At 44.2% G+C, this 13,674-nt stretch overlaps 1 protein-coding gene across 2 annotated transcripts in view; it reads right to left on the reverse strand.

The window, feature by feature from the left end:
- Positions 1-13,674, reverse strand: part of NUP214 (nucleoporin 214) — a 40,529-nt gene that overhangs the window by 20,202 nt on the left and 6,653 nt on the right. For both annotated transcript variants that reach the window (XM_027911661.1, XM_027911660.1), the window contains exons 11-24: positions 11,952-12,113; positions 10,443-10,887; positions 8,888-9,063; positions 8,100-8,191; positions 7,688-7,777; positions 7,193-7,342; positions 6,785-6,943; positions 4,510-4,613; positions 3,782-3,961; positions 3,232-3,317; positions 3,040-3,123; positions 2,489-2,725; positions 1,636-1,800; positions 567-675 (exon numbers count right to left, since the gene is read on the reverse strand). In XM_027911661.1, the coding sequence (XP_027767462.1) occupies positions 567-675; positions 1,636-1,800; positions 2,489-2,725; positions 3,040-3,123; positions 3,232-3,317; positions 3,782-3,961; positions 4,510-4,613; positions 6,785-6,943; positions 7,193-7,342; positions 7,688-7,777; positions 8,100-8,191; positions 8,888-9,063; positions 10,443-10,887; positions 11,952-12,113 (2,239 nt within the window). The remainder of the gene's footprint in view (positions 1-566; positions 676-1,635; positions 1,801-2,488; positions 2,726-3,039; positions 3,124-3,231; positions 3,318-3,781; positions 3,962-4,509; positions 4,614-6,784; positions 6,944-7,192; positions 7,343-7,687; positions 7,778-8,099; positions 8,192-8,887; positions 9,064-10,442; positions 10,888-11,951; positions 12,114-13,674) is intronic.

A 13,674-nucleotide genomic window follows, 5' to 3' on the forward strand; every position in this document is an offset into this window, starting at 1 on the left:
TCTGATGTCAAAAAATTTGAGACGAGTTTCCAGAAAAGCCAGAGCACAGTTCTGCCTCCCTCAGGGGGTGAATCTGGGAACAGACAGAAGAGGCATGACTCTAGAGCTTTCCTCTGTAATGGATGACAAAGTAGAAGGAAAACATCTGGACAGCCTAAAGTCAGACCACACTCAGCGACACAGGGCTGCACCTCCCTCACTCAAAGAGGCAGAAGAGAGGTAGTGACTGGAGAGATACCAGGTCCAAAGTACACATTAACAGTAAAACAACTGGACCTCAGAAGGAGAGAATGCACTAAAATGCATTTCACAGACTAATGGAGAAGCAGGTTAATACTGGACTCATCATTTGTTCAGGACAAACCATTAGCAAATCCTTGAATGACCCGGAAAAAAGATCTTTCTTTCTTTCTTTCATTCCACAAACCAAACAACTCTTCTCTAAATCCCCTTTAGGTTTTCCACAGCCAGACTAAGTAAAACACTGCTACTGCTCCCCACTGGCAGATGTGCTTTAGTGCAAGTGTTACTGAAGGCCCCAGGAAAGAAGGGGAGAACTCACTCACCCTATTACTGCAGAGACAGCTGGAGTCAACCCACCAGACTTCAGTTCTCGCACATTCACCACCTGAGGAACGTTTTTCAGAGTTGATTCGGTCAAGGAGGTGCTTACAGCTTTAAGCAACAAAAACAGAGAGAAGAAAAGAAAAAAGATGTAAAGACAATCTCCATATTAAGCATTTCATTCAAGATGGTGCCTGAGTGACTCTAAAAAAAATCCATTTAAGTTTCTAGAACATATGTGGCATATCTGGCCCAAGACATCTGGTACCGCAGCCCTCGATGAAGGCACCAGAGAAGTGGACAATGTTCTATACAGTTGGTACAATTTTTGTTGCTTGTTGACCAATTATTCTTGAGAACTTTCCCTTACACACATTGTAACATCTTCATTTAACAGCAGTGACCTGTGTAGTTACTCCCCAGCCTCTGCCAGAATTCATGTCACTACTTAACTTTCTGCACTTAGGCGCTCCTCAGGCGAGGAGAATCAACTAATCCAACTCCTCTACCAGTAACTGAGTTGTGTTTCCTTTCTGCACTGGCCCTGCAGTGCTGGAGAAGCACCAAGAAATGTCTAAAGCCAAACAGGAAAAGCTTAGATTGGGGAACTTTTCTCCTGTCAACTCAAAACCTTACAATCAAATCCAAGGCTTAACTCAACAGTTCACCTTGAAATTTTAAGTTTCGATATTAATTTGTTTTACAATTCAGGTCTTTAATTGCACAGCTAATAATGAATAGTTATTAATACAGGTCAGTGACATCCTTTCTCTGCTCTCCAAGAGTTTCCTGCACACAGATCAAAGGTTGTGCCAGGACCTCATCCACGTTTCTGCCACTGCAAAGATGAGAAAGGCAGAAGAAATCTGAGGTGGGAGTTCCTCAGGCATTTTGTACGAGCAGCTTCCAGGAAGAAGGAAGACAAAGAACCACTGGATAGCTCCGAGATGCAACAACTACAGATCCGCGTCACATTTTGCCTGATGATCTTCTCCTCTGAGAGAAATAAATTCCTGTGAAAGCCCCATTCAGCTGCTCAGAGGTCACTTGGGCAATTAGCCATCCTTTTACCTGGGGACTGGTTAGCAGCCATCTGCCTCTGCAGAGCTGCAGCAGCTGCTGCTTGTGGTGCTGGAACAGTGACAGTGGGAGCAGGGGCCCCGTGTTTCACCGTCTTTGTTGCGAGCATTGTGCTGTCTGCCCCTTGTGGTATGATCCTGTTTGAAGACGTGGGCACTAAAAAAACAAAATGAACAAAAACATTACACTCCACTGTATCTCTGCAAACCAGGGAAGTCTTTGAAAGCCTTGGCTGAACTGCAGTTCCTCTAAGTGAACAGTTTCCTTCTGACAGGACTGCTGTGCAGACCTTTCAAAACAATCAACACAATCTGTCCCTGGCAGTTTTGGTGTATCCCAAGGAATTTAGCAAGTAAGTCTCAATACATGTCATTTCAGTGCATTAGAGGACTTTAGGTTTGCTGTTACAGACACTTTTGCTGACACTTTATTTTTCTCTCTGGCTTCGGAGATTAAAAAACCTCCCTCACACAAGGAAAACTGAGCGTATGCAAATACAGTTCTTAGTGAGACTTGCTGGGCTCAGAACTCCTAACCTTGGCCCCATCAATCAAATGCAGCAGTGCTTCAGTTTCCTAGTCTTTGGGACAGTATTTTAGGTCACTACAGTCTGAAAGAACCAGGTTATCATGAAAACACAGTCACTGAGTCGAGGTCTTTTAGTACTTTTAGCTCAAGTTCACGAGTTAACAATGCCACTGTGCTACTGCTCCTGGGAACGTGGCAGCATAAATCTGCAATCCTGCAATCTCACTTCTCCAGGGCCTGAAGCACTGGCAGTGGATACAGTGGTTAAAGATACCCACAAGAAAGAGGCACTGCAAACACAACTCATGCAAAGTACCCAGTGGGAGGTGCTGCTTCCCAAAGGACGAAGACTGAGCCATCAAACCAGGCTGGATAGAGGGAGTTCGGACCACGGGAGCATGACGAGGGACTGGGACTGGAGCAGCCTCTTCTTCCTGGTCCACTGCTTGGGAATCATCATTCTCCAGCGACTGGGAAACTGAAGATGTTGAGCTGACTTCATCCAGATCTTCATAATATCTTGTGGACAGGAAGGCAGATCGGGACAAACTTGCTGCAATATCAGAAACAAAATCATGTGTGCATTAAGTTGAGGAAACCATCCAGCCCAACAGCAGTCTATTTTAGGGTGCTCTTCTATTGGCTTGTTTTAATCCTGTATTGATAGGATTTGACTTCTTAACTGCCAGGAAAGGCAGCCTTCAACCAGGAAGCAACTGAAGGAAATTCTTACTGAGAGCAGATGGGAGAACAGCAAAGGAGAAGTAGGGGTTGAGAAGCCAAAAGGTAACTTCAGGACTGAGTCCCACAACAGGTAGTCAGCCTCTCAGAAACCACTTCAGACTCTTACAGTAACTAAAGGTTTACCTGGAGCTGTAGATCTAACTGGTGGAGTCTTCCTCTTGGCTAGGAAATTCCTCAACTGTGCCTGCTTCAATAGGGACAGCTTAGCTGGAAAATGGAAGATAGTTATTAGTCTGCAATCGAACTGCAAGTTAAAAAAAAAAAAAAAGTATTTCACATTTATGGTGTGAATGCCAGGAAGAAAGGATAAATTACCAGGTGCTTTGGGCAGAGGTTTGGTGTGTGATTTCAAGGTAGTTTTCATCAAAGCATTGCGGAGGCTTTCAAGGTCACTGTCAAAACTGGGACAAAACAGAGCAGTGAGAAAACATCATCAGCAGAAAGAAGCCAACCAAAGCAGGAACAGAAGTAGACCAAAAGAGCCACTAGAACCACTGGCGTATCTGGAAGAACAACCCACTCCTCTGGACACTGTGTGATTAAACAACTATTTTGGAAACTTCAAGAGCCATTCACTTCTTCCCCTCAAGTCAGACAGACAACCAGCAGTATTTCAGCCTGCAGAATCTATTATCCCATTTACTATAAAACCCCTTAACTTTTAGGGGAAATTTCTGACATTGAACAGCGCGTCACAGAACACAACCAATGAGCTTCTGTATCACCTGGGCACAGTTCAGTGCAATTTTTCCTGCCCTCCCATACCATGCCCACATCACTCTTTCGAGGATGCATCTTTGCACACTGCTAGGGGGCAAGAGAGAAGGAGTGTCAGCACCACTGAGGAATTCACGTTTTCACAAACCTCTGAGCGCTGCTAAGGGAGGTATCGCTGGGAACGCTCCACTGGGACGTCTGATTATACAGGCGGAGCTGCTGCAGGCTGTTCACCAGGTGATTCAGCCTCTTCCTCTGCTGGTTGATTATCTCCCGGTTATTAGCCAGGGTGTTAAACAAAGTCTCTCTCTCAGGAACGACCAGACGCCTGCAGGGATAGGATCAAGAGATAAGGACCATTGTGTGTATGTGGCCACAGGCAGGCAAGCAAACACCAAGTGGTTTAGTGGTTCTGGCTACTCAAAACTCAGTGAGATTCAGTGGTTCTGGCTACTTAAACTCAATGAGGTCAAATGTGGTTTGGTTTGAACAACACAGAAGTTCAGTTCATCTCCAATGCATATTTCTCCTTTAGATAGGCTGCCAGTTTATTCATTTAGCTCATTTACTTCATGATGTTTTATCTGTTAGTAAGGTTTCATTAACTACCATCAATGGATTTCTACAAACCTTAATAGTTTTTTTCTACAAGCACTATTTTCACTGTAGAGAGACACAGCAAGCTTGTGACGTGTATGAATCCAGAGAGTCTAAACCTGTAAGCTCCCAGCAGGTGTCTTAGCCAAGCTTTATTTACCCAGACCCTTTGAAAAAGATCAGACTGTTAAAAGGCTTCTGCCTGTTGATTAGAGACTAATTTCCAATTCACTGATGTGTTCTTTGTAGTATTTCTGCACTCCAGCTTCAGTTACTTACTTCTGCTTTCTCTTCTGTTCCAGATGCCGATCCCACTCCAAATCCAGAACGTCATTCACATCCTGAACAGCAAACTTCACGTACTGGTGCAAGCGCCGAATTTCCTACCATGCAAGATAAAGTCAGTTCTTAATTCAATTCAGAAACCTCAGTTTCAGAAGCTGAAGACTCTTTGGGCTCATTCAGTCCAAGTCATGCAGCACTTCCCCATATTTCTGCCTGGAAAGTTTTACCAGCACAACTAAACCAAACACAGAGAAAATTTACTTATCAGTCAATGGGGCACACACAGGGTTTGGCTTGGGCATTTTACCCCAGCTCTCATTTCTCTCTCTAGAAATAATACTTTCCATAATATTTGCAAAACATTGCCAGATCTTTAAAGAAAGGGTTTTACAAACACCAGGCATTGTACAAAACAATCCTTTTTTTTTAACAAATGTCACTTCCAGAACATGAGTCATTTGCTCCCGTTTTATAATGCTGAAACTTCAAACAATTATAAGTGATCAAAGCCTTGCAGGCAACTCACAAGGCTCTGGGAGACCAGCGTTCACAGACTATGATTCATGAAAGCATTTACAAATGCTCACAACTCCCACATTAAGGCAAGGAATTAATTTGATTTTTATAGGTAGGAAAGAAAAAAAAAAAAAGAAATAAATAAAAAGCAAGCATGGAGAGTGAAGTGACTTATCCATGTGCACACAGTTGCACAACTGCCATGGCTAAGCCAGAGACCTCTGGCCTCAAGCCCTGCTCCTTAAACAAACCCAGCACTCAGTCTCATTACTGTCATCCCTCCAGCCTGGCATGGCATGGCCATGGCTTGAACTCTGACTTTGTAAATCGGAAATGGCAACTGCAGTTGGTTTCAGGTCATCCCAACAGAACGCTCACTTCAAACACAACGATGAAGCAGCCAAGAAACACGGCTCGGGAAAAATTCCACTGCAAGTGTTTTCAAGATACAGCATGAAATTCTAGTGTGACATCCCCAACCTGAAACCAAACCTAGTTCTGCTGTGGGCTTAGTGTTACACACTGCCAAGGCCAAGTTTTCTCTCTCCAGCAACTACAGAGCAGCAGCTCCCTGGATACCAAATCAATATGGCTGGACATCAGAAAATTTTCAGGGTTTTTAAAACTTCATTGAAAACTAAGACACAAAGCTGACTAAGGGAGCTTTTCTCACCCAGGAGAATGGGGATCATGCAGACTGAGCAAAACTTAAGAGTCAGAGCAGAGCTTTCTCACAGACTTTCAGAAAGTTGACCTGAAAGTTCTCTCCTTACTTTCCAGTCCACTTCCCCTTCTCCCTCAGTGTGTTAGCCTTTCCTCATGATCCTCTCTCTACAAAAGGGAAACGTGCATTTCAAGATTATCTCTGAAGTCACAAGCAAAAGCTTGAACTGTTGCAGAGACACACTGGACATCAAAGCAAGGGTGCAATTGAGACTGTGAATCTACAGAACCCAGGTGAAGATCAGACCTGAAAGAACTGACTTTGTGTCAAGCTCATTTCTAATAACTGCATGCCTACTCCTGATAACTACTGCCACAAAGATGACATTCAATTATGCCTCCAGCCTGCCAGTCAAACTTTTTGAGAGGAACTTATCAGTGTATAAAAGACCGAGTATCGTTTGTAGGGCACATTCACTCTATTTTGCTTAGGGTTAAATAGCCCTCATCACCAGAGCTGTAACAAAGAGTGCTTCACCCCTATTTTCTTTCATGTCTTTGAAAGGCTCTTTATGTACTGCTGGTTATTTTCCTTTGTGCCCCAGCTTTTAGAATATCATTAAGCTTTATGCTCCACCATCCATGAAATTAACCACACAATTCTGTAAGTCATAATAAATCATCAAATTGTTCCATAAGGCACTTGCTGAAGATAAAAATAATTCCAAGAACTCTTCTATAAAGTGTAGAAAAAAAGCCCAACACTCTTTTATCTGAAATCCCTGAGCAAATATTACAGGCTGAGAAGGAACAGGATGTCAAGAGTCACATTCTGAGCTTAGAACAGACTTGGATCTCAGGTGAACTGCTTCCCTTCAGGAGGAGTTTTGAATCATCACTGCAAACGGCAACAACAGGGGAGCTTTAGGAGGGGATTTTCAGAGTGTCTTCAAACTCGGGGAAAACAAAGCTCATTGCACTTTTGCTACACTGTGTTGAAACAGCAAATACCTAGGGCAGAACAACAATGCTGGGCACTTGCATGTGCAGATCTCAGTTATATTTTACTTAAAATTCTCTATTTTTATACCTGAAGCTGCGCTTCACTCTTGGGATCCAAAGGTTTCTTGTAGAGCAAGTGTAAATACCCCGAATTACGGTTCTGTTCATTCTGTTCTTTAGCCTCTTCTACCCCTGCAAACCCCTCCAGCAGGGTTGTCTTCAGAATACTAATATCTCCATGAAGTGACTGCAAATAGAAATAGAACAGGCGGGACAAGGTTCAAGGTACCATTTCTCACTGCCATCTCCAGCACAAGGGCTTTTGCAGGCACCTGCCTGAAAGCACAAACGCAAACGTCACCCCCACATTAACACGGCAGAGTTAGATGTTCCCTCTGCATCAGTTCAGCTTTGGCAGGTCAAGCAGGAACATCAGGTGAGGAACAGTCACTGCTGAGGAGCTAAATGGTTTACAGTTCGAAGATACCCTGCTCACCTCTGTTGTCTCTTTGATTTCCAAGAGGAAGGTGTGAAGATCATCTGACTCGGTTCGCAACATCTTCATTTCCTCTGGAGTTCCAACTTGGAAACAGGCTTTGGAAGTCCGGGCCTTCAGCTCCTCCATCTCCTTTTGAAAATGTGCAATCTGCAAAGTCAACAGGAAGAAAGTGCAGCCAGTGAAACACAGCTGGGTCTGGAACAAATGTCACAGCTCCTGGATCATGTTTCAGCTGCACCATGAACACCAGTCACTTCACAGGCAAAGTGGGAAATTTCTCTTGAACACTGAACAGGAAAGAATGGTCCATCTTTTTAGCACAGTGAGTGAAGAGGACACACAGACAGCAGCTAAAAACCAGGCTGATTATCTTGGGAAAAATTTCCACTCTGATTCCTAAGCTACTTAAAGGCACCATCAGGACATGATTGAACTGAAGTGTCTGTGGTCTTAAAAGTTTCTAAAATGTAGAAAACTGCTTCAAAATCTCACCTCCTCTCTGATTCCTGCTATGACAGGGTCTGAATCCTTCCACTGGTGGGTCTGCTTCTCTAAAGCTGCATTGGGGGCTGCTGATTTGCCCTGGAAAAAAAAACACAACAAAACAAAGCCAATATTAAAGGATATATCCAATGCAACAGGGAGCTTAGAATATCAAAAAAAGGCCTCATGTTAGAAACTCCAGACACCAGATAATCTGATTATAACAACACAGATCAAAACACAGCTCTCTAAAGACATGCAGAGAACAGTGTTTTACAACCACAGATGTGCTGTTATTTAAATGTCAAAAGCTAGCTAATTGTTGGACCTAAGAAAACTATTTCTGTCCAAGGAATTCTAAGCAATTCATAGGCCATACAAAACATTCACCCTCTGTAGAACCCAGTCCAGTTCCTGTTACCTGAGCAGAGCCTGGCTTTGCTGCAGATGGGGTGATTTTGGGTGTCTTCTGTACTAAGGACGCTGAAGGAACATTTTGAGCAGGACGTGCCGCTGGAATTTAAGGAGAGGAACGGTAATTTATGAACTTATACAAAGCTTGAGAAAACAGGTTGTGACCAGACACACAATCACTGCTGTCAAATCCAACAGCAGCAGTGCCAGTGGCCCTAGTCCAAGAACACACCTTCCTCGGGTGCCTTTTCACTCCCATCCAGTAAAATCTGCTAACAGTAAAACCAGCAAAACCTGCTAACAGTCAAAACTGCCACTCTACAGTAGCTGGCTGCACCTCTCCTGAGGGCCTCGAGACCCTCAGTCACACAACCATTTTAGAGATGGAATATCATTCTGCTAACAAGGGAGTGCCATCTGATTTGAACTCATTTGTGGTCCTTTTGAACTCCAGTCAGTCCAGATGAAAAGAAAGGCATTAATTTGTGTGACTGCCAGAAGCATTCATAATCAGAGCTGCATTACAGAGCCCTGAAAATGCCAGGACTTCTAGATGAACATAAGCAGCTGAATATAATTGTTTCACATATGTCTCTCTGAGGAATGAAGAGCACAAATGGAAAAACTGCTGTTTCAAGACTAAGTGCATCACATCATTACGGTGTGCCAATCAGGAGGGCCACTAAAGCAGGAAAAAACAAGAAAGAAAAGAGCCCACTAAAGCTCTCTGTGTCCTAAAACTTTTACGACATCGTTTATAATGCACTATTCCCAACAACAGGGTCAGCCTCCTACCCGTGGCAGGCACAGGGGATGAAGTCTTCAGTGGTGTGGCAGGAGAGGCTGGGACAGGCATGGACTGGCTCAGAGAACCTCCAGAAACAGGTTTGGAAGTGGTTGAGAAGGAAAACATTGTGGAAGCGCATTGGCCACTGCTGCTCGTGGGAGAAGAGGTGTCTACAGCAGTGAACCTGCAACAAAAAGCAGAATGTCTCTCAGCTCTGAACTGATCCCAGCTGCCTCCCTCCATCCCAAATGAAGCATTTGATTGCCATGAATTAGCATCCACTGGAATCAGCTACAACTCAAGCTCCAGCTATAAAAATCAAGAGTGTAGCTTCTGGGGATGGTGGGAAGGAGCCACTCAGGGTAATTTCTGAATACATGGAACCACAAAGACTTCTACCATAGACCCACCCAGTGAGCAAAAGCCAAATGCCAGCAAAAAGCACTACACTGCTTCAAAATGCACCTCATCATTTTGCACCAACTGCAGCAAATCTGAGCTGCCTTTCAGTGTCATCCTCACAGCAAGGCTCAAGCAGAAATTCTTCAAGAAAATATGAATTTCTATTCATCTGCAACTCGTCTCCTCAAGGCAGCCAATTTAAATATTCAGCCAATTCACTGGTGTATCATTTGCTTTATACACAAAATATAAAAAGCCTTAAGAGCTCCCATCAGATCCTGGTGTAGTAAAGATTTTCCTAATTAAAAAAAAAAAATCATATGAACCATTGGAAATTTCTCGTGATACATTTACATGAAAGTTGCTTTCTATAAAAAGTAGCTTCAATTAACACAGCTCTGTGTTTTAAACCATTTTTTCTAAACACAGAGAGCAAGTCTCAGGAGTTGGAGGGAAGAGTGGGTATATGAAATCTGAGAACACTCTCTCAAACCCCTTTTGCATAGTTTCTAATCAATATTATTTTTTTTAGTTGGTGTGAACAAGCTTTAAAGATTCCAGATCCTGTATTCGGTGACCAAGCACCCATTTAGGAAGAAAATCAAAAGGTCTGGCACCTTCTCTGTTGAACACAAGAGTGGCAGAGCCATCCATCAGCTGTGGATACAGCTTCCCCTCAGCTCTCCAAATTGCTCTTTAGGTTGGGGGCAAGGAACCTTCAACAAACACTCAATGAAACTTGTGCTATCACCATCCCAATAAATCAGTCCCAGACAGAAGGGATTTCAAATCCCAGAGTTTTTAACCATGATTTGCATCAAACCAAGGTATAGAATTATCATTTGATGCCTATGAAGAAGATGTATAAAAAAGCCTCCTAGGTCTCTGGCAACTTGGCAAATTATCAGTCTAATTTTTGGCATTGACCCTTGACTTACATCCTGCCCATGAACATAACCTCTGGCACGGGAAGCACTGAGGGTTTTCACAGCCAAGATAGCTACACCTTAAAGAGGGGCTTCCTCAGTGCTTTCTTGGGAGCACGGGGAACAGCTCCCAGGGCAAAAAGCCAGACAGCATCTTCAGAACTACCATAGGTTATCCACGCCTGGAGCAATTTAAGAAGGAGCCAGCCCCTGCATTCACTACTGATCTATTTACTTCTCATTGAGGTTCACTTTGACTGAAGAAGCTGAAGGTGCAAAAGATGACTTCTGTGCAGCAGGAGCTGTGGAGAGCGGTGGCCCAGGTGAACTTTCCGCAGCTGGTTTAAAGTTCATGGACCCAAAGGGAAAGGAGGTGGCAGCAGCTGCAGTGGTGCCCACAGGAGGAGTCACGGATGCCTTAGAAGCAGCAGAGGAGAATGTTGCTGCTGCAGTCAGAGCGGGAGTCTGGGCTTGCTTGGAGGCATCCGTGGCAAAGGGGTAGGGTGGAGGATCACCGCCTGAGGAGCCAGGTGTCTTCACAGCCGAAGGCATGAAGGAAAAAGCAGCTGCTCCTCCCGCCATGGGAGGCTGACTTGAGGCAGGAGCAGCAGGAGCAACACCCGTTACTGAGTCAGGCTTTAGAGAAGTTGGAGGAGTGGTTGGAGCTGTGGCAGTGCTTCCTGCAAGAAGACAAATGGGAAAGGAGGAGGCTCGTTTGGCCGCACTGACCAACGGCAGAAGGTGTTGCAAGGCCAAATGCTGTTTGATGGCACAGCTCGGCACTGCCTCACTCACTGGACAGACAGCACAGTGAGGAAGAGAGATGGCAGAGCTGGGCCTGCAGTCCCCAAACTCAGCAAGTGATACAGAAAGCGCACCCAGTCCAAGGCACGATCAATACCACAATCTGTCTAGATTAATGTGGTCTGCAGTTTCCTGTGGAAAGGCTTCACCTTTCTCCATTGATTTTGATGAAGTTCCTGCCATCTCAAGTAAAACAGGCAATCAGCACACAAGCCAGCCAGCTCTGCAGAGGGGCAGGCTGCCAAACAGCAGCACTGTGGTTGGGGAAGGAGAAGCAAATTTGGGCTTAGAGACAAAAATGATGCATTTGCAGTTATTACTCCTGCACTCAGACAAGCAAAACAATCAGCTTATCTGCCTACCCCCGCACAGGAAACTGCCTATGTCACACTACACAGGGCAACACATCTATAATTCAAACAAAACTACTATTCTTCACCTGCTGACACAATTTTCACAGTGTTGCAGAAAGCTATCGTTTAAGTAAGATTTGCTGCAGCCAAACACCTTGGTTTGCATCATGACCTCCTGTGGCAAAAGCATGAGGGAAACCATCAGCTCTCTGAAGGGTGCAGACCACGCTCTGGGTCTGCAGAGTGCTTGATCCTTGTCCCCAGGCAGAGCCTGCAGTCCCTGCTGCAGTTAGAATCCTGCACCCCAAAGATGGACAAAGGGACACCCTAAAACTGCTTTGGCCCTGTTCTCCAAAGGTTGAGTCTAAGAGCACAGCCTGCAAAGTGCTTGAGATCCTACAAAGGACAGGACTAGATGATTTCACACTGATGCACAGAAGACACAGAGCACAAAACACCCATCATTACACAGAAAAAAAAAAATAATGTTTTCAGTGACCACATACATGTCTGACCACCAAACTGACAGACCAAGATGACACAGATCCAGAAATGCAAGTATTCCCCTACCCCACTGAAGCACTTACCTGCTGACTTTGGAACTCTCTCCCCTGCCAGCTGCAGCGGTTCTGGGGTCACAATAAGTGACCTGACGCCCGGGTTCTGGTTGATCATGTAGAACGGACAGAGCACGCCGTCCGTGGAGAGCAAGATCAGAACTGGAGCTGGGGCAAGGATCTTGTCATCACCTGCCAGAGACCACATATGTCAGTCCTGCAGTCAAAGTTCCTTGTCCTGCTCCTACTGGCATTGCCACCTTCATATGACTTGCTGAGCACAGTATTTCCTATATTTCTCCCTTCTCGCTTATATTTGCATTTTTGTTCCCTTGCTTCTCTATGAAATGCCCATTTTTTTATTTTTTTCCTTTTGTAGTCCTTTCTGTTCTTGATTTCATTTTTAATAAATTCATAGATGAAGAGTTATTTTGGCACTCAAATGTCACCTCCTGAATGACAAAGCCCAACTTCCACCTGTGAATTCCTGTGCCAAGCTTTTTCATACTTCGAAGCAGTCATTTTTCCTCACCTGTATGCTGCTCCCTCCTCCAATCCTCTGTCCCTTTCAGCTGTCCCCATATTCCACTGGGTCCTCTCACCTCATTAACATTCATATTCATAAAGTACCAAAGAGAATTGCTACATAGGAAGCTTTTTTACTTTAAAGAAAGTCAACATCAAACAAATATCCTCGTGATCTGAACCTCTGATATAAAATACTTGTGTTACTTGCAGCTGCTTTGTGAGTCTGCTTCAGTTAAAAAAATCTCAGCACAGTTAAACACTCCCTACATTTCTAAATAAAAAGTCTATAATGCTTTAACTGCCCTTCATTAAACAAAAGAACTCATATAATCTAGAATGCAGGAAAAATCTGCTATAATCACAGTGCCTTGTTTGTCAGGCAGTGCAGTGGATGGCCATGTTTTTTTACCTATTGATTCTTCAATAGGTAAGGGCAGTTTCCACATGGGAACAAGCCCCAGGGCAAAAGAGGTTTCTTTGCAACCTACACTGGCTGTGAACTGCAAAGCCAATTGGCTGCACTCTATGAGAATACACAGAATGTGTTAGGGAAAAGCTCCTCCAAAAACCTTTCTAAAAACCCTACAGGTTTTAAAAATCTGTCCTGACAGATTTTTACTTAATCCAGTAACTGTATAGATTAACAGAGAAAAGGCTTCAAATTCGATTTGGCATTCAAGTACAAAGTTTGACCTCAATTCCCTACTGTAGGTTTTCATTCAGGTGAAGTTCTCAGTTAACTGGCACCCTCCTGTGCTCTTCAGGAACTCCTGACTGCAGTACCTTCCACTCTGCCTGAAGGCATCTCTATTTCAATCTGTCTCTGGGTTTCAAGGGAGAGTTCTCAGAATTCACTAAGATACAACAGAGTAGCTCAGATGTAGCTTCAGACTCTGACAGGGTGCTCAGAAGAGCCTTCAGGCAGCACAGAAGGTACAGCAACAGTGCAGCTGCCCAGATGTAGAGCACAGCAGGGTTTAGGCAGTACAGACCCTGTGCTTTAATGCAGAATTAAAACCTACACATTCACCTCAACAATCTTTGCTGTTTCTGGCTTTGAAACCAACCCACTTTTGCTTTAGATCAGTGCAAATGTACTTCACACAAAACGGTTCAGCAAAAGGACATAAGTGACAAGAATAAAGAGCACCTTGCAGGCAGCCTGAAATCCCCAGTGTTAGAACATGACTCATTTAAAACTCACTGCTATCCCAGTTCTGTGAAA

The sequence above is a fragment of the Empidonax traillii genome, unplaced genomic scaffold (genome assembly GCF_003031625.1).
Source record: "Empidonax traillii isolate 1590-97213 ecotype Southwest subspecies unplaced genomic scaffold, ASM303162v1 scaffold34:size3740991, whole genome shotgun sequence".
In the NCBI taxonomy this organism is placed as follows: Eukaryota; Metazoa; Chordata; class Aves; order Passeriformes; family Tyrannidae; genus Empidonax; species Empidonax traillii.